Source organism: Tenrec ecaudatus, chromosome 1, assembly GCF_050624435.1.
Source record: "Tenrec ecaudatus isolate mTenEca1 chromosome 1, mTenEca1.hap1, whole genome shotgun sequence".
Classification (NCBI taxonomy): domain Eukaryota; kingdom Metazoa; phylum Chordata; class Mammalia; order Afrosoricida; family Tenrecidae; genus Tenrec; species Tenrec ecaudatus.
In genome coordinates, this window is record NC_134530.1 from 225,812,582 (window position 1) to 225,833,929 (window position 21,348).

General features: G+C 41.0%; 1 protein-coding gene across 13 annotated transcripts in view; it reads left to right on the forward strand.

Moving 5' to 3' along the window:
• Positions 1 to 12,531, forward strand: part of CD55 (CD55 molecule (Cromer blood group)) — a 36,008-nt gene extending 23,477 nt beyond the window's left edge. For 2 of the 13 annotated variants that reach the window (XM_075529669.1, XM_075529723.1), the window contains exons 10-13: positions 1,606 to 1,626; positions 7,994 to 8,063; positions 10,035 to 10,140; positions 11,004 to 11,140. In XM_075529669.1, the coding sequence (XP_075385784.1) occupies positions 1,606 to 1,626; positions 7,994 to 8,063; positions 10,035 to 10,137 (194 nt within the window). In that variant the 3' untranslated portion in view covers positions 10,138 to 10,140; positions 11,004 to 11,140. Of the gene's footprint in view, positions 1 to 1,605; positions 3,122 to 7,993; positions 8,064 to 10,034; positions 10,141 to 11,003 lie in introns of those variants that run through there. The other 11 variants (XM_075529663.1, XM_075529677.1, XM_075529687.1 and 8 more) reach the window with 10 other exon arrangements.
• Positions 12,532 to 21,348: the final 8,817 nt, after the last annotated feature.

Genomic DNA, 21,348 nt, shown 5'->3' on the forward strand with positions numbered 1-21,348 from the left:
TGATTTAAATATTCATTTCCTTATTGACTTTTAAATTTTTCATTACATTTCTGCAGTCCACAATTTTTAGGTTGAAAACACCCAAATCCATTGTTTCTCCTATTCTTTAAAGAGAAATAACTGTTATTTAATTTTATAAATATCTTACAGAGCTAACTTTTCTTTAAAACACACAAGATTGTTTATCAAATTTAAACAGTCTAAGGAAGAAATTGCTATAGTAAAATATTACTAAGAGAGGTGACCAATTTTCTGTTTTATGTACAATCTACTCTTTCCAGGAAAACAATGTGATAAACTATTTTTTAGCTTTTAATAAAAAATTAAATACCACTTACTGAACGTATAATGTGTGTGTACCACACGACTCAAATTTGTGAATTCTTGTCTTACAACCTGGTGGTCTAGTGGTTATGCACTGGGCTGCAGCCCACATGGCCAGCAGTTGAAAACCACCAGCACCTCCATGGGAGAAAGACTGGGCTTTCTACTCCCACAACCAGTTTCTGTTTCAGAAACCCATAGGGGGCTGCTGTGAGTCAACATTGACTAATGGCAGTAAGGTTGATTTTTTTTCTTTTGAGTCTTACAACAACCCTGCAAGGTAAGGATTTTTAGGCTCCTTCCTGGCTTACGAGATGGGCTTTGGTCTGCAAAGTCAGCAGTTCCAAACCACGAGTCACTCCTCAGGGGAAAAGGGATTTTTTTACGCCTGTAAAGAGTTACAGTCTCTGAAACTCGGGAGCACTCTTGGGTCGCTATGCGTTAGCATCGACTCCACAGCAGTGAGTTTGCTTTGGGATGAGGAACGACAGAATAATTACACCATTCAGATACAGTGCATCTCCCCACACCTGACGCACTGCCATTAGGCCGAGTCTGACTCACAGCAACCCTTTAGGACAGAGTGGGACTGATTCTCAGGTATTCTGAGACTCTACTCATTCACAGGGACAGACTGGTGGATTTGACTCACTGACCTCGTGGTTAGCAACCCAGTGGTTAACTGAAACATCAACATGGCACCTTGCGCAGTCCATCACAAATTGGTTCCCGAGCCGGTACCTAGTCATCTGTGTCATATTGCCTGTTATCAATGGCACTTGGAGTAAATTTATTCACTAACATGAGCAGATTGCTTATTATAAATAAATTTATTTTAAAGTTATTTTTGCACCATCTAATTCATAGTCATTAAAGGTATAAGTAAAAAGGTGCTATGACGATGTGGTTTCTAGTAGCTTTCATGATAGTAGGTTTGGATCAATAGTTCTGTATTATTTGCATTTTCAAACTTGTTTGTGCCCTCAAACCATGTAATCAAATTAAGGTAGAGTTGGTTTTGATAGCCAGTCATTCTTTATCATGTTTTTGTGTATAGTGTTGATTCTTTTAAACATATGAAGGCATTGGTGTGCATATTGATTGGTTAGATTAATAACATATCATTGTTATCAGAAATTGATTTTAAGTATGTCTGTTAGTTATGAAATTATGAGTGACTTTGGAACATTCAAGTGTTGTTTACTGATATTTCTATTGTGTTGCTTCAAATCAGTCCCTTCTTAAACTTTTTGTAATTTTTGTAATTCTCTTTTTCTTCAGGTGCTATAATCCTTGCATCTGGTAAGTTTGACTCTCCAGCAGCTAAAAGAAAATGTCATCATTGTGGGATGTATAATCCATATTCCTGGAAGAGAATATTGTCTTTTAACTGTCTTAGGAGTACTATTGAAATGAGGTGTTTATGGGTACCGAAGAGAAAATGGGTAACTACAGTCCAACATGTATTATGGAAACCCCTAAGTGTATGGTATGTTCCTAAGTATTCTCAACCATGTCCTTGTGCCAAGGTAACTTTTGGACAACTCCAGATTGTTCGAGTCAATCATGTATTGTTGCGTGCCCGTTGTCTCGATGCATCATTCTAGGGCAGAGGGACTCCATGAAGGAAGCACTTGCCCATGCAGCTTCTGCCCTCAGATACGATGGTTAATCATAATCATTTCTGGATGTCTTTCCGATTTCGAACAGGGCAAAGAGTGCTACCTTTGATTGCACCTTCCTTCCCTTTCCTTCCCTTTCAGTGATGTAAGAGTAGTCTTGTGGGGGGGGTGCAGAGTGCCCTGGGGGCATAATGGGTAAACCTTTGGCTGCTAATCATAAAGTCAGCAATTCAGAAACACCAGCTGCTTTGGAGGAGAAAGACGAGGTTTGCTATTTCTCTGAAGAATCACAGCCTCAGAAACCCACAGGGGCAGTTCTACCCTGTCCTATAGGGTCACTATGAGTTGGCACCGACTCGATGATAGGGAGTGAGTGAGTGGGTGATGCAAACTGTTACTGAGCTCAGCTGCTAACCAACAGGTTAGGGATTCGTGTCCATCCAGGGGCTCCTTTCAAAATAAAGGTCTGACAGTCTACTTCCCAAAAGTCTGCCACGGAAAATCCTAAGAAGCACAGTTCTGGTCTGCCACACCGTGGGATCACCAGGAGCTGGAGTCAACTAGAGAGCATTGGTGTTTGCTTTCTTTGTTCAGTTATTTGAAGCAAAGTTGTCCTTGTTCAGTTGCTCTAGCCATGTGTTGCATTGGGTCTAGTCCTCTCTGTTCTCCCCATACTTGTGATTTGATGATTGTGCATTACCAGCAAGGTCAATAGATTCTCAAGAAGATAGTAAGGAAAGTGTTGGTTCAGCAGCAGTTTCAGCTAAGTTGGCATACCAAAAAGGCAATATATCAGTTAAGTATATAGTCCAATAGCACATATGTAGGATTTAAGTTTAAAATGTATATATTTAGATTATGTCATTATAAGCTGACACTTATCTTTTGCATGCATGAATTAGCCATGGGCCAATAAGGCATCATTATCATTGTTAGTAATTACCTTGTTAAATGTTTTTATATTTTGAATGAATTGCTCCTAAATGATTTATCTTGAAACATTCCAGAAGGTATTCTACATTTCAAACAGGAATAAACATGTTCTCGGTGTTCCTAAAAGTGATGAGTTGAATAGAGGCATTTTTTCTCATGTGCTCAGTATCATTCAATGAAAGTTCACCTCTGAGATTCTGGAGGGGCATACGCTGTGGTTTTCTAGAAATCTTTTGGATGGCTGATTATGTTCAATACGAAAAATCAATCGCATTCCTATTACATAAGACATCATGGTAACATTTGGCGATGATCTTATAGTTGTATAATATGAACTTAAAATTATCTTTATTTCTTAAATTGTTCTGTGAATTAAGTCACTTCTCACATTAAAGTAAGAGATATTTTTATTGATTGCATTGCAATGTAAGTGAACGATGCAGTTGATATTTGATCTTGGGATGTGATTGAATTTTTTTTCTTAACGGTGCTAAGAGAGAGCCTGTCAATCCGTTGTACTGTGGTTTGCTTTTGTTGGGATTCTGTGCCACCTGCGTTTCAAACTCCAGCAGCTCCGCCCATGGTGGCCAAATTTCAGCTGTGCATTTGTTTATGTGGATCATAACAAATTAAGGATGAAATTACGAGAATGAGAATCCAGAACACTTAATTGTGTTATGTGGGACCTGTGTACACAAACCAAAAGGCAGTCGTTTGAACAAGACAAGGGAACACTGCATGGCTTAAAAGCAGGAAAAGGTGCCTAAGGGTGTGTGCTTTCGGCGTACGTCGTCAATCTGTATGCTAAGGAAACAACCCAGGAGACCAGACAATCTAAAGAAGAATGTGGCACCAGGATTGGAGGCAGATTTTTTTTATTAAAAAGATAATTTTATTGGGGGGCTTTTACAACTCTTGTAATGATCCATACATCAGTTGTATCAAGAAACAGACTTGTACATATGTTGCTATCATAGTTTTCTAGACAATGACTTTTCTTTTGAGTCCTTGGGATCAGCTCTTCTTCTCTCCCCACCTTGATAGATTATAAATTATTATTATTTTCATATCTCACACTGACCTCTTGCTCCGTTCCCCCATGGTTTCTGTTCTTCCTCCTGGAGGGATGTGTGTGGTTATGTGTCAATCATTGCGATTGGTTCTCTCTTCCTCCCCCCACATTTCCCCTACCCTTTTGGTATCTCTATTCTTATTACTGGATTCCGTGTGTCATGAGCTCTTAGCTCTTATCTGTACCTGTGTACATGCTGTGGTCTAGTCTGAAGTGAGAGGCAGCGCTGGGGTTATCATGACAGTGAGCGGGGAGGAAGCATCAGGGAACCAGAGGAGTGTTGTGTGTTTAATCGGTATTTTACTGCACCTTGGTTGATTCATCCCTTTCCTGTAATCCCTCTGTGGGGGGACTGTCCCATTGTCTACAGATGGGCTTTAGATCTCTGCTCTGCCACCCCTCATTCTCAACAATATGTTTGTTTGTTATGGGCCTTCTGGTGCCTGTTACCTGGTCCCGATATCTCATAATTGCACCACCTGGTGTGCTGCATCCATGTGGGCCTGTTGCTTCCCTGCTACATGGTAGCTTGTTTAGCTTTAAGCTTTTAAGACCTCTGAGAACACTATATCTTAATAGCTGGGCACCATCCGCTTTCTTCACCACATTTGCTTATGCACCCATTTTGTCTTCAGCGATTGTGCCGGGATGGTGAGCATCACAGAATGCCAGTTTGTTAGAACGAAGTGTTCTTTTATGGGGGGAGGGTATCAGGAAAGGTCCAAAGTCCGTCTATTACCTCAAGGTATTGCCATATAAATATATGTACATAGGCCAATATCTCTATTGTTATGAATTCAAGTATGTACATATGTACACACCTATGTGTATACCTCTGTTTATAGCTTTGCTTTCTAGATTATTCCTCTGCTTCCTTTTACTTTTCTCCTCACCCCAATCACACTCGTCCTATTTCCACCTCTTAGTACTTCCTCTCAGCTAGATTGCTGTTGTTCCAACACCCCCAGGATGTCTCTGCCCTACTTGTTGATCTTAAAAGGTTAGAGGCAGAGTTATTAGCAACCTGCAATATGCAGATGACACAACCTAGCTTGTGGAAAGTGAAGAGGACTTGGATGATTTGCTGAGTTACACCTCGACGTCTTCACAACTGAATCAGGAAGCAATATGACAAATGGATAAATGATTCAAATTGTCAAGGATTTATTTTATTTGAATCTACAATCAACATCCTTGAATGAAGCATCCAAGAAGCAGTATCCTGAGCAAATCTGCTGCAGAAGTTGTTAAAACGCAAAGATATCACTTTGAGGACTAAGACACACCTGGCCCACGCATTGTGTTTATCATTGCCTCCTTGCATGTGGGATTAAAACATAGAAACTCCTCGAGAGATGAATTGGCACAGTGGTGCAATGGGACTTGCATACAATGAAGATTATGAAGGCGGTGCAGGAGCAGGCAGCGTTTCAGTCTCTCCTGCGTGGAGTCCCTCTCGGTCAGAACTAACTCGGTGGCACTGAGTAAGCATCACAGGATTTCCTTTTCTGCCTTGTGAGTGATGCTTGTAGTGTGCATTTTAAAGATATACTCCTCACTTAGCAACTTGGTCCAGAGACCAGGTCAGTGTGCAAAAATGGAAGATGACCACATCAGATTGCAAAATGAAGATGACTGTATCATTACCTACATGTCAAATTACATTATTACAGAAGGGCCCAACACCTGAGCATCATGGCTCAGCCAGGTTGACACACAAGCTCAACCATCCCCCTTAGGGTGAGTCTCGCATTTTGCCTCATCATTTGTTACTATTCGACATATGTTCTCGTTAATTTGGAGTTGTCAAATAGTATTTTTAAAATTATTGTTATGAATATGAAATGTCAGATAACAAAGATGGTTACTATATGAATAGGTATATTCTTCTGTTGGCTCTGTATTACTGTTTCTCAATTCTGTTATGCATTATTGCCCCTTTATAACCTATTTTTTCTAATCATCCCTACATGAAATTCTCATATCACAGATATACCATAAATCTGTTTGGGTACTGTGTGTATATCTGTTCATTTTAAATAAAAGACTATGACTTTTAATGCCACATTAAGGTGATATCACTCCCATTGAGTGTTCATGTTTGAGGTAGTATTTTGTAATGCAGTATAGTGGAAAATTCCCAAGTTTGGAAATTAATAAAAATTTCGTTTGGATCTTAGTTTTTTCACTTTTAAGTCTGGAGCCGCCATATTTGTTTTTGAAAAGGAGACAAACATTTGATTACCCGTAGCTCTTGTAGTTAGAATATATTACCCATCTAATATAGATTTTGTATGACAAATCTTTAGCATTTTGATTAGAAATTATATGGACAATTAAATTCATGGTATAAACCTTTGGTTAGAAATGAGATTTTCTCTAGCAATGAATTGCTTAATTTATCTTTTCCTGGCCTTAGTTTTCTCAGGTGCAGGATTATATCATTCAATGCAATTTAATGGATATTTATTAAATGGTGGTGGTGCTGAAATGAGATAGAAGGTGAATAACTGCTTTAGAATGTTTTAAAGACCATAGAGTTTTACGTAGTAGGGCTATCACTAAAATTCTCCCTTTTCTTTAAAAAAAAAACAGCAACAAAATGTTGTTAAATTATGTAAAGTCCTCTTCATATTGTTAATTACGAACATTTCAATCAAAAGCCCAATGATGTTTATAATTTCATGGTTTAATCTATCCCAAGTTGCATAAATCTGAAATGGATTCATTTCTGGGATGGTTTTCTGTAGATACTGCATGGATTTTGAGATCATGATCCCCTCTATACCTGAAAGTATTATTCGGGAGATAATATTCTCATTAACTGACAGAGGAAACATTTACACTGAATTGTGTTTCTCACAATTTCTCCTGTTTCTGTTGAACCATCTCCTTCCACCAACTTTCTTATTGATTAACATTGCTGGTCAGCATTTTAGGAAAAACCCTTTGCTTCTGGTGTCTAGAATCTAAACTCTAGATACTTGGGACCCTACAGATTTCTCTCTTCATTTACCAAATGGGATGTTTCTGAAGTGTCTATAAATGGTGAGAGTATGGAAAGTGGTGAGAGAAAGAGAATTCCAAGATTTCGGAGGCACTCCAGTTTGCTTAATGGGTAGAGTCTTTCTATGCTAAAGATAAGAGCAGTAGGGAATCAGTTAAGAAAATGGTTGGGTAAAATACTGCAAGAAAAACTGCGGGTGGAGGAAATACCGCTCGAAGAATACGAAGCAGCAGGCAAACATTCCGTGAGACTGAATGCATCAGTATATCTGGAGCGCACGTTAGGACAGCACAGGAACTGAAAACGAGTCTTGCAGATAGCCCCTGAGGCAACGGTCCATTTTATCTTAATTAAAAAATTCGTCTGGAACCCGACCAAGACCCAGATTACTTAAAAAACAACAGCAAACGTGAACTCATCTGGTCGTGCAGTGATGTGCATGGCCTTAAGGAACTATGTTTAAAAAAACATCATGCAAGGCAAAATATTGCTTTCAATTCTATAATTAGATACTGATTTTCCTAAATGAAGTATCCTCTACAATAAACTGAACACTGGAAAACATATTCTATAGGCAAAGTAAATCCATGCTACCCTCCCTGCTTTAATGAGGATAGATGAGAGGGAAATGCCCGCTCATCTGCTGTCTTTGTTACGGGCCGATCTATGGCCTTTGCCTTTCCGAGCCTCAGTTTAGCTCTCTACAAAATGAAACTGTTGGACGAAATTATATTCTCAAGATATCAAGTTACAGAATCCAGTGATCATAAGTGAATGACCAAAGCATTTTAAATTGAGCGTGGTGAAGTCGGTACTGTAGAATCCTCTCAAACCTGTCCAGTTTGATTTGAGCACTGCAGTACTTTATTTGAAATATCCTCAGTCTTGTGATGTAAGGAAGTCATTTGTGTGTCCTCTGTTGCTTTTTTTCATTAAATTGTATTATGCATCCAGTACGTTTATCACTGAGAAATTACACTGTCGTATCATTGTTTGTGTTTTTATTAACTGTGTTTTTAAATTTCCCCCCTCAAGGACTGGTTGCTGGTATTATAATTGGTACCCTAGTTCTAGTCAAAATTATCTTGGAGTGTGGAAAATCAGGGTGAGCAGACGTTCCGGTGATTTTCTTTAAATTTATTCTTCCAGGAAATTTAGCTTCTTTCCAGTGAAATATTATTTCTTCTTCTTCATGAAAACCTTTTTCTTCTTCACATTTTTGCAACTTTGGACGTGCAAACTGCATTCTTTGTGTCTGTGCTCACCCAGGATAAACAGACTCTGTGTCTGTGCGTGTGTGGGATTTTCTAAAAAGTTCTCAGTGTAGCCGAGGACACTAAGTTTCAAAGAAAAGTCGTTCGGATGACAAAATCTCACATGTTGCCATCAGTTCACCTTTTCTTTTTCTGCTTAGTACAAAGAAATCTCAGAAATATCCATCTCTAACATATTGTTAGATTGCATGTGATTAGATCTTGTGCTGAATTTTTATATTGCTCGAGTCCACGTCTAGTCCCAAAGATCCCAGTAGTGAAGAGTGCGAATTTATCTGATCAGTGGACATCCTAAGTTGATGTGACCAAGCAACTGAACTGTGTGTGCCGCAGTTACGTCATTTGTAAAATAGGAGAAATGTAGTATCTACTTGGTTGTAATGGAGATCAAATAAGTGCCATTTTCAAAGAGGTTAGGGCATTTCTTGGCACATAGAAAGTAATCTAATGTTATGAAAACAACACTCAGGAAAAAAAGCTGTATCATGAGAGATATGATCTCCATCAAACTTGTTTAGTACAAATGCCGTACTTGGCCTAAGGTATCTTATAGACTAAGAGGATTGTTTAAATGGAAGCCTCTTCTGCTTTGTAGCATTGTTTTGCTAGAAAAGCCCATGTGGGGTCCATGCAAACTTATTTCAAAACTGTGCTTATATCTGTCTTCTCCTCTACCCTCCATCAATTTCTTAAGAACAACTGTTTTTTCATGCTGTTACTAAATTGTCTACTTGAATTCTTTGGATGATGTGAGCTATGTGCTTTCCAGCCTCTCTAATGCATCTCTCTCCTTAACTTAGTAATATGACTGTAGCCTATTTAAGCTAAAGTATTCAATGCCCTTTAAAGCAGTTAATGGCTTAATCTTTCAGTAAAAGTTACCATTAGAAAAAAAAGTAATCATTACAACAACCATTTTTGTTATTGTCTTAATTTTTACCATTATTTCTTAATGTCAGTAGATTGTTAGGTGCTATAAAATAAAGTGTAGTGAAAAATATAACTTGCTCTTTTCAGAAACTTTTTAAGAACATGGTTTAGAACCCAGCCCATTAAAAAAAAAGCCCTAGGAATTTTAAGTCATATAATGTCTTCTAAAGTCAGGCAGGTACTGCTGCCTCAGCAAACTTACTGTGAAAATTAACCAGGCCACAAATCGTAGGTATGCTCCTCCTTCCGGCTCCTGTGAAAGAATGTGTTTTCGAGCTCAGGTGCTTGTCGTCTTGGTTTGGGAAGATATGTGTAGACTTCCCCAAGTGCTTTCTTGGCTTACAGACTGTGCTCAGCTAAATTGATCATGATCTTCTGAACAGAATAAAAAATGCTGGAAAGTAGGAGGAGGGAATATCTCATGTTTGAATCATACTGGGATTTTGCGCTAAATCCCAATAATTCCTCAAATCTGGAACTCAGAGTAAAATGAATGCAAACTCAACAAGAGGAACTGGCCTTTAACACAGGCACACGTACAAAAACCCTCTGCTTGCCTGATTTTTGAAGTATATGCTGTCAAGAGGGAGAACTAACTTTGTGTATGGTTGGTGATGCTCCTTAATTCCTATGGGTGGAATTTAAATTGTTGACCTCGATCAGGATAGAGAGCAGTAGTAACTAGGTTTATCTGGTGACCCTGGGGTTTGCCAATGAAAGGCTTTTTCTTCACTTCTCTGAGATGCACTGGGTTGATTCGGAACATGTTCATTAATGAAAGAGATACGCACTGCAAGAAAATGTTTGATTTCACATTTTGATGAAGTTAAAAGGATGCCCTTTAACTAATCTCTCCCCTTTCTGCTGTCCAGCTCTTATAATACACATGAGAACAACAAAGCCCTCAATGTTGTCTTTCACCAATTAACTCTGACTGGTGGTGCCTCAACAGTAAGAACTTTGGGTAAATTATAAAAGGTATATGGTTCTGGTACAATCCCGTTTCTGTGGTGTGCATAATATCCATCAATGTAGTTGGCTGCGGGTCTGTCTATGATTATAAGTGGATAATAGAAGTTTTAGCTTCTATTATTGACAAGCAGGTCTGTTTCCCCGCCTCTCTGCCTCTCACAAGAATCGCTCATTAGCATGACACATCACCTATTTTTGACTCTTCATGGAGATGCTCATCAGCTCACCTGGCACTTTGCTCTCAGTTTGTTATGGTGATTGGATGCTTCACAATTCCATAAATATTGGGCTGGGCAATGGGCAGAAAATGCTGCAGTAGGGCCATTCTCATGCAAACGCTATGTGCTCCATGAGATGATTGGCCTGTGTGCTGCATTTGTTTTCCTTTGGCCTGGTTGTTTGGGAAATGTAAAACTTTGTTTTAAGCACCATTTTTATGTCATGTTTATAGTTCTTAAAAGATATTTTTGTATTATACAAAATTATTTCACCAATTAGCTTGGATGTATTTATGAAACTCCCCAAGCGCCATCTTTTCTTGACTAATCTTTTCTCTAACCCACAGGTAGGATATGTTTCTTCAGGGAATTTTCATTTATTTTAATCTGAAAATAACTTAATTGATTCTAACTTTGCCCTTATTAATCTTAAGAAATGCAATTGGTGTTTAATTGGTATTGCTATGTCTACTAAACTCTCATGACTGCAGACATGAGTTGTCCAGACTCTAAAATGTACTAATTTTGCATTTTATTTGCATCCCAAATTAACCTATTAATTATTCTATCACACAGTAGCTTGAAAATAAAGTTTTAACACCAGTAAAGATAAAATCATTTTGATTTTAACTTGTTTTTTTTAACTTTCAGGAAACACAAGTGTAGCGTTGATACTTTTGCTTATGACGCTAGTTACCATGGGCTAGTCGATAGCCAAAGAAGAGCTCCGAAGAAGAAAGTGCACACAAGTACACAGACTATTTCTAGTTTCTTTATACCGCTATGGATGAGATGACACAATGTTGAACAGTGTGCTCTTTGTTTTGCATGTTATCATTGTCTTTAAGCCTCATGAATGTCTATGAAACAAGGGAAAAGTTTAGCCTGAAATCACATTGTGAATATGTCAAAACCTCTGGAAAATAGAACTGGTGGGTTGGAGGGCTGTTGCTCTCGTGAATGTGGAGGGAGGTACAGAGCTTGGTCCATGGCTAGAATGTGAGTATGGGGAAGGGAAATTCGTGGTATTTTCATTTGCACTAGATGAGTAAAGTTATTTTTACTTAAAAGAGAAATCAAAAGGGGAAAACATTAGCTGGATAATTTTTTTAAACACCAGGGACTGGATATCAATGATTAACAAACAAACATGAATTGGATACTAAAAACAAACCAAAAATTGAAACAGTCTCTTCTAAGCAAATTATCTGAAGACCCTGAAATACATTATAAATCTTGAGTGTAAAGAACTTCCATCTTTCCTTATTATTTTAAAACCAGTCCAAATGAGTTGGCAAAATATTTTAAAGAAAATGCATGCTAATAACCCCAGCGTATTGAGTTTCTTGGGGTAGTTGTTGGCAAGGGAGGGGCATGGATAAGATTGTTTCTTCCTTTGTTACACAAATACAGAGAAGGAACTCTGAGGACACCTAATAGCTGTAAGATAGATCCCTGCAAGTTTGCCCTTACAACAAAGCATAGTGCCCAAATATTTTATTAACATAAGAAAATATTCTATATTTGCAAAGTGAGATGTTCATAGCAAAATTGTAAATCATATACTTTTGTAATATTAAATTAATTTATTTCTATTTATTTATGTCAGTAAATACATTAGTTTTAAATGTATAAGAAATGCTCGTGCATTCAAGAAGATAAAGAAAAATTTATTTTCCCTAAATAGAAATAAACTGATCACAGATTTTTGTCTCATGCTTTTGAAATTTATTTTCTTAAATGTGAGTAAATGATTACTAAATAAGAGATTTCCTCCCTTTTCTTCCCATAGTTCATTTAGCATGGTGTCTTTTGATTAACTTACTGTGAAACACTCAGTTATACTATATTTTCTATGCATGTCATACCCACTCATATTAGTTTTGATATCCTTTATTTACTGTTGATTTACCCAAAGCCAATCACATTAATTTCTAAATTATTAATATCTTCACTACCATGGGGCCCATGCCAAATCATAGTAACCATATGGAGCAGGGTAGAACTGCCCCTGTGAGTTGCGGAGACACTAACTCTTACAGGAGTAGAAAGCTCCATCTTACTCCAGAGGGAGCTGCAGTTGCTTTTGAACCGCTGATTTTGAAGTTAGCAGCTGAATTAGTAAGGTCTATGCCACCAGTCTTGTCATATTGCCAAATAACATTTTAAAATGTTAATCTAGACTAGAATATGCACAGAGCTTGATGTAGCAATAAACATTTTTGCCATATTGTTTCATCTGTTGTCATCGTCTTGAAGTGTGTTTTAAAGTAATTCATATGCATTATGGAATTTCACTATAACTACTTCAATGTGCATTTCTAACAGTAGGACTTTCCCCCCTGCCGACAGCCACAATCATCACTAATGCGCAAGATTAATAACTGCCCTATTGCTTTCTAATAATAGAAAATTCTTTTAACTCTCCTGTCTCCTAAACATTCTGGAATGAAGCACAGGTCCACTTAATAATTTGTTAGCTATGAAGACCTGCTGTACCTATTCTGTGACAAGCCTGGTGGTTGCTGGGCTAGCAAGGGCCATCCTGATGCAGTTATTCATAAGCATATAGAAAGCGACCTGTGTGTACCAGTTACCACGTGTTAGGAGGTGGGGTTACCAGGATGACCACAACACAGGGCCTGCCCTCAAACCCTCGGTCTACCACGGGAAGCTCAGGACAATATACTGGGAAAGGAAAGTGTCCTATGTGTTAAACACATGGGCAGAACACCACGGGTGCTTACATTGTGTTTGCTGAGTGGGTGACTGGTCGGAAAGGAGTCTTTCAAAACAGGATGCCATTGAGAAAGGATAAGTAGATGATCTTGACAGGATTGGAGCCCACAAACAGTGCTTCCTGCTCCGAGTAACAAAGCCTAGGGGAGGAGAGAGGGGGAATGCAGTTTGTTGAAAAGTGAAAATGACAAAATCCAAGCATTCCATCCCAGTTTGACTCAGTTCATAGGGTAAACCAAGGCCCACAGGTTTCCAAAAGAAACATTTTAGACATTGTAGATATTGGGAAATATTGAACTTTGACATTAAAATACCTGGCAGTAGGTAGCTTTGATAGCTTATCATATGTTAGGTACTATTGAGTCAGTTCCAACCCACAGATACAGATATGCCTAGATAGGTAGGTAGGTAGATAGATAGATAGATAGATAGATAGATAGATAGATAGATAGATAGATAGATACAGCTTAGAAAAGAATAAGCACAGAAAGGTGCCGCATGATATCCTTTTAGACAACATGTGACTGCATATACACTGAGGTCCCTTAAGATTCATACAGAGTTCAGAAATCCTGACTGGAGAACAGGACAAAGTGGATATTACCAGACATAGCAAACACAACAGCAACATGTATCTCATGTCTGCACACAAAGCAATTACACTGCCAGGCATATAGTGGTAACGTGCATACATGACAGAATGCATGTATCTTGAGAGTCACAATAAATGCCCATGTCACTTGCCTACATATATGCTGTTCTTGTTCATTCTATCATTATTTTACAAATAACGCTTACTTACAAATAAAAAAATTGCACAAAAAGTAGTGCTTACTTACAAATAAAAATTTACTAGTATGTATGCTTCAGCTCCAGAGCTAGATATATCTAATCCACATGTCTTGAGTTTTATCACTTATCTGTTTAATTTCCTTTTGAAAATATTACCACTAAGAAGAAAAATCCTCAATTTCAGAGAAACGGAATGCTCTGAAATAGCTAACAAAAAGAAACAAAACACCCCACTGCCACTGAGTCCATTCCAAGGATTTCTAAGACAAATTCCCAACAGGAGCAGGCAGCTTCATCTTTTGGGTTTGGAGTGGCTGGTGGGGTTGAACTTCTGACCTTGTGGTTAGCAACCCAACTCTGCCAACACAGGCAGAAAATCCATGAAAGCTGCCGTTTGTGATTTCGTTTATGGTGTTCACACTACATCCAAATCACACAATGTCCTATTTCACAGTACATACTGTGGACATCCAGCAACATATGACTGTACTAGCGTGAGACTTTCCTGTAGGAATCATAATTACTTCAACTTGCCATGAGATTAACTTTTCCCATCCCAAGGTCATTTTGCTCTCCTATGGGATTTTTATTTTGATTAAAAAGGTGCTTGTTGTAGGAAATACTTGCTCGCCAAAGTAATTGGAGTCCCATCATATCTAATCCACAGGCTTACCATTATCAACTTTCTGGGGACACTTGAATGGGAAGAAGTTGTGTCTTATTACACCCTTTGTTTTCTTTAGTTAATGTCCAGTGTGCACTGTCTCACTGTTCACTCACGTGCCTTGAGCATTCCGGCCACCACCTTGCCAGAACTAGAACCATCTCTCCCCTGAAGTCACTGTGATCCTTTCAGACTCCAAAGGTCTCCGTGAAAGAGCCCTGATGACCCAGTAGCTGAGCACTCGGCTTCTGCATGTGGTTGGTGGATGAGGGCAACTCAGTAACCCTACAAGGCAGGATAGCAAGTCCACTGTGGGTTTCTGAGACTGTAACTCTTTGTGGGAGGAGAAAACTTCATCTTTCTCTTGTGGAGCAGCTGGTGGTTTCAAACTGCTGATCTTGTGGTTAGAAGCCTAACTCATAACCCACAACACCACCAGGGCTCGTGGCATTTATTAAAGGATTAGATGTGTGAAATTAAGAAAGAGAAAAAGCTAAGGATGACATCGGTTTTTGACCGAAGCAACAGAAAAAGGATAGGTAGCCATTAACTGAAGTGGAGAAGACCCTTTTTAGTAGCAAAGAGATTAGAAACTTGTTTTTTAGGCATAATCAGTTTGACATACCCTTTAGATATTGTCATAGGCGGTTTATTGTACCAACCTGGCCAATAGGAACATGTAGGATTAATAGGTCTTAGTTTGGTTAGAGGGCAAAGAGATAAATGCCTCTGTCTGCCCTGCCTCCACTCACTCTTCCTCTTGCTCTCTGGTGATCCGACCAGCAGGTGCTGCTTTAGCTAGTTGTCTGCCTCAACTTGTGAGCTTACTACCTGTGGGACAGCCAACCCATGGATGTGTCCCTAGAATTTGAAGTTCCTTTGAGACCTGCTTCGCCACACTGCTGGTGTATACATTGCTTGAGCTTGAGGATGGCAGATCCTGTCTTCTTGCATTGCTTGAGTTCGATATCCCAACTGGCCCTGAGCAGCTGACTGTTGGTGACCTGCCCTGCTGTTTTCTGCTTGTGTCTGGAATGCCTGCATTGCCCTAGGGAAGACCCAGCTTTCTGCTTCCTTGACCTTGGACCCAGCAACCCTCATGAGTTGAAAGACTTCCAGTATACTGTTTCATGGAAGTGAGTTGAACTGAGCCCTCTCTACTGCTGTGGACTAATTAGCTGTTAATTCCTCTGTGCTGTATCTATCTAATCATACGTATCCTAGTTTTCCCTGGAGAATCCTAACATAGATATCAACATGTACTTACACTGTTATTGTTAGCCACCATCAAGTTGGCACCAATTCATGGGAACCTCGTAGACATTGAACCAGAAGCCTGGGCAGTCCTGTGTCATCCCGTGATTGTTGTAGACCACTGTGACCCATGGGGTTCATATCAATGGTGTCCCATAGCAGGCCAACCAGGCTGTGCTTCCTAGGCTTTCTTGGTTATTGTTATTGACCATGAGAACGGTTCCAACTCGCAGTGGCCCCATGTACAGCAAAATGAAACACTGCCCAGGCCCATCTCCCTCTTCACAATTGTGCTTATGTTTGAGCCCACTGTTAAGCCACTGTCAATCCATCTTATCAAGCGCCCACCTCTACCTCATTTGGGCTGCCCCTCTACTTTCCAAGCATGATGACTGGAACGTGTTCAGTGACCCAGCCCCACGCCAACAGACACCGACCACTCCGCCAGTAAAGGGAGAGAGGTTCCACATGAGGTCCTACATCGGAGTCTCAAACCTGGGTCTTCTGCATGGAAAGCAATCATCACTTCTCCACCTGCAGGTCAGGGATGGGAGTCTCAGCCTGAGCTACATAATTGGGAATGAGTGGAACCTCAAGGAATCCATGTGAAGAAAGTAAGAATTCGCATTAGCATTTACACAGTGATGGAGGTCATTGGTGACCTTGACGGATGCCATTTCAGTTGAGTGGTTGTGGGCAAAAGTCTAACTGGAGAACCTCCAACAGAGTGGGAGCAGAAAAACTGGAGATAGCCAGTGAGGGTGTGTGTGGGCAACGTTTAGTTTTGCTGTAAAGAAATAAATGGGCTCCCTGGAAGGAAATGTGGGATCAAAACAGGTTCTACTTGAAAATAAGGAGAAAATGATGTTTTGTGACAATAGATACGATGTAAGAGCAGGAGAAGAGAGTATTGCTGGAGTAGAGTTTTTGAGAAAGTGAGAGAGAAATGACTCCCCTGAAAGGCAGTGTAGCTGGTGGCTAAAGGCATGGATTCTAGAGATACACGAGCATGACTCACAGAAGCAGCCTTACCACTTATCAGCTGTGTGTGACTAGGGGCATTTTTGTTTACATGCCTTAGTTATCTGTGTCACTAGAGAGAGAGTTTGGCTCCTGGCTACAAGCCTACATGTGATCTCCCAGGCCTAACATAGGCTCTGAACACACCCCAGGCCTGGTGCACCCCAGCCAGTGCCTTGCAGTCTCTGGGGGGAGTCTGTCAAGGACTCAACCCTGCTGCCCAGCAGGGCTGTGTCTTCATAACTCAGGCACCGCTGCCGTGAAGCTTCTTTATCAGGTCTTCAGCAGAGGCTTTCTTCAGCGGAAACCTCGTTATCAGGTGGAAGGAAGGGAACCATGACCACTGTTTTTTTCTCCACTCTGACTCAGCAGAGTGCTTTTCCACCCCTAGTCCTTTCCTCTCAACTCCCCCTGGCCTCCAGGTTCATTCGACCTGCAGGAGCCTTTTGCTCAGGAGCCCCCTCAACAGTAGGATGAAAGTCACATCTGTGCTCACCCATCCGCTCTTCACTTTGACATTGTTCCTGGAGGAATGTACTATGGGGTGAGGCAGGGGCCATGCTCTGGGTTTCTCTTGCTTTTTCCTATCCCGATGAAGTGAATAAACCCAACAGAAGATTTCAACAGGCAGCCAGCGAAGACAAAGCAAGTGCTATGAAATGAACAGGAAGAATGCACTAGACATTTCCCCCCAAAAAAAATGAACTGAAGAAAAAAAATGCTTGTGGATTGCATGGTCAAACTCTTGAGTGATGGCAGAAAGAACGAGAGATGATGGAGGGAATACAGGGGATCACAATAACTGGTTGGCATTCAACCATTTCAGGAGGCGGCACATAATTGAGTTGGCAGCATTGAAGGAAGAGGTCCAAGGTGCACTGAAAGTGCTGGCAAAATACAAGCCCCCGGGAATGGGGAGAACACCAGTTGAGATGGTTCATAAACCAGATGCACCCCTAGAAGTGCCCAATCACATGTGCCGAGAGAGCTGGCAGACAGCTGCCTGACCAACCAACTAGCAGAGATCCATATTGGTGCCCATTGCAAACAAAGAAAGGCGATCCAGTAGAATGTGGAAATTACCAAACAATACCATTGATATCACACACAAGTGCAATTTTGCTGGAGATCAGTAGAAAACACTCGTGGCAGTGTGTCAACAGGGAAGTGTAAGAAATTCAAGCCTGATTCAGATGAGGCCCTGAAACAAGGGAACTCATGACTGGCATCAGATGGATCTTCACTGAAGGTAGAGATGACCCAAAATGACCTGGACTTAACTGATTATGCAAAGGCATGAACCACGTAGATCATAACGAATGATGGATAACATAAATCAAAATGATTCCACTAGTTGCCTGAAACCCACACCAACACAAAAGATGTAGAATAATCTGGGTTATCTTCATGTGGGCCATGAAGCCACATTGTTTGTGTCATAGTCCCAGTTTAGCATGCCTGGATTCTGAGTAGACTTGTCACTTGCCATTTTTCAACTCAGGGTTTTCACTCAAGGGGGAAACATGGGACATCTGCAATGGCAGGCTTACCTCAAATGCTCATGTAAAGTGAAGTAAGTGTACTCTGAACCCAAGCCGATAGAGAGAGGTTGGCTGGTGACAAGAGATTGGGCCTATATCAGAACAAAGTGAGCTTCTGTGAGCCTGAATGGCAGGGCTCCATGTGTCCACCATGGGGTGGTGGTTTCCTGTTGAGAAAAGACACTGAGGTTGAGGTTTCAGCAACAGAGCTCTGAGGAAAAGCAAACCTGGCTCAACAGCATCCTCAATTCTTTTTTTTCTTCTTCTCCATTTTTATTGGGGACGCTTACAACTCTTGTCACAATCCATACATCGCTTGCATCAGGCAAATTTGTTCATATGTTGCCTTCATCCTTTTCTAGACATTTACTTTCTATTCTATTGAACCCTTGCTATCAGCTCCTGTTGTTTCCCCCCCTCCCACCCCGCCACCCTCATAACCCCTTGATAGATTGTACATTGTTATTATTTTCATATCTCACACCAACCGCTGTCTCCATTGCCCCATGTTTTCTTTTGTTATGGTGTATGGTTATGTGTCGATCATTGCGATCGGTTCCACCTTTCTCCCTTCCTCTCCCCTTCTTCCCCCTACACTTCTGGTATCACTATTCCCACTCCTGTTCCTGGATTCTGTGTGTCGTGAGCTCCCATCTCCTATCTATACCTGTGTACATGTTCCGGAGAGGGGGTGAGGAAGCCTCAAGGAACCAGAGGAAGATAGTGTGTCTCATCGATGCTTTACTGCACACTGGTTGACTTATCCCTTCCCTGTGACCCCTCATGGGGAGATTGTTAGATGGTCTACAGATGGGTGTAGCACTGGTGGTGTGCTTCCATGTGAACTTGTGTCTCTGCTGAATGGTGGCTTGTGTAACTTCAAACCTTTAAAACCCAAGACACTATATATTTTTATAGCTGGGCACCATCACCTTCTTCACCACATTAGCTTATGCACCCATTTTGCCTTCAGCAATTGTGTCGGGAGAGTAAACATCTCAGACTGCCTATTTGTTACAACAAAGTGTTCTTGTATTGAGGGAGGGTATGAGCAGAGGCCGGAAGTCCATCCCCTACTTCAGTGTATTGCCGTGGACTAATGTATTTACATATGTACACTGCTATGTTTATACCTCTATCCATTGCTTTGCTTCCTAGGTCCTTCCTCTGTTTCCTTTTACCTTCTTCCTGCACCACTGTCACTTTTCCCTTATTTCTTCCTCTTGGTATCTCCTCTTAGCTAGTTTGCTGTAGCTCTGACACCCCCACCCCTCCACCCAGATCACTATCTCCTCCTTATTGACTCCAACACCCTGGTTGTTCCCGTCTGTGGCGCTGCCTACTCACCTCCCCCTCCCCCAGTACACTCACCCGCCAGGTCTCCCCAGGACCACTGGTCCTGCTACTTTCTCCTCAGGCATGCTTCCCATGCCTTTTCTATATAGGTAGGCACACCAACTATGACATAGCCCAAACTGATTTTTAAAAAGATTGGAAAGTGAAAAGAAAAAGAAAAGAGAGAGAAGAAATATACAAAACTCCCGGGTCTGTTCACTGGCTTTCATGACTGTCCAGGAGCTGCTGCCCCTCCCGGCCTGGAGCTTTGTAGCTCTACCTTGCTCCAGCTACTGGTCTGGTATGTTCCCTTCTTGGTTCGCTCCACTGTGAGGGGTTCAGACCACACCACCTCCCACCATGTGACCCAATGTCCTCTGTCCCAGTCTGCTTCAGTTAGGGGACAATGTGGCATGAGCCGTTGTTGGCCACCCAGTCCCCTCTGTATCCCATTAGCTCCCCACAGGGACATCATCCTCTGGACCTGGTGTGCAAGAGTGGGGTCCAGTCTGGCTCTCTCTGTCTCTTCCTCCCTCCCAGTCTGCTTCCATGTGGATGTGGTATGGCCTCTCCTCAACCTGTAGGTTTAGTGTTGTTCTCTGTCACACCTATTTCTAGGGAGGGAGTCAGTTTGTCTCTGGTTGGGGCCAGCCCTCGAGTTCTCTCTCTTCATGCATTCTTCCACATGGTCACGTTGTCCTCATGGTTTGATGCACCGTGGTAGGGTCTGCGTGCCCATTCCCGATTCTGTGGAGACAAGATCAGTACTCTCCCCCTGGGTGGGTTAGTTCCCTGCTCCTCTGTCATCATTTCACTTTCATCACCCCACCTTTACTCCCTCCTCCCTCCCTCCTCTCCCCATTTTTGTGTTGGACCGACATGTACCTCCTTGGGTTGGGTCCAACCTCCTCTCCACTCCTTGTATCTCAACCTGGATTTTGTGATAAACGTGACTTCTCTTCTATACCTACCGTGCTCATTACACTTACCTCAGGGGACTCGTGCTGTGCTTCTCCTTTTGTGATTGGCTGACTTCGCTTAGCATCATTTCTTCCAACTCTTCCCATGAAAAGACGTGTTTCGTGTGCTTATCAGTGCTTTTTAGTGATGCATAGTACTCCATTATGTGTATGTGCCAGAGTTTATTGATCCACTAATCTACTGATGGAAATTTAGGTTGTTTCCAATTTTTTTGCGATTGTGAATTACGCCGCAATAAACATTGGAGCCTATATGACTGGTCATGGTTTATTTCTTAAATCTTCTGGGTATACGCCCAGTAGAGGAATGGCTGGGTCATAAGGTAGATTTTCCATTTAAAAAAAAATATCGCCAGACCACTTTCCATACAGCTGTACATATTTACAAGACCACCAGCAATGGAGGAGAGTTCCTATCTCACCACATCCCCTCCAACATTTATTGCTCTCTGATTTTCTGATTTGAACTAGTCTCTAAGGGGGTAAATGATATCTCCTGATTGTTTATTTGCATTTCTCTGATGGCTAATGATCGGGAGCATTTTCTCATATGTTTATTGGCCACATGGGCCTCCTCCCTAGTGAAACTTCATTTCAGTTCTTTTGTCCACTTCTTCAAGGGTTAACTTCTCTCTTTTTGCAGGCAAGGGGAGTATTATAGATTTTTGTAA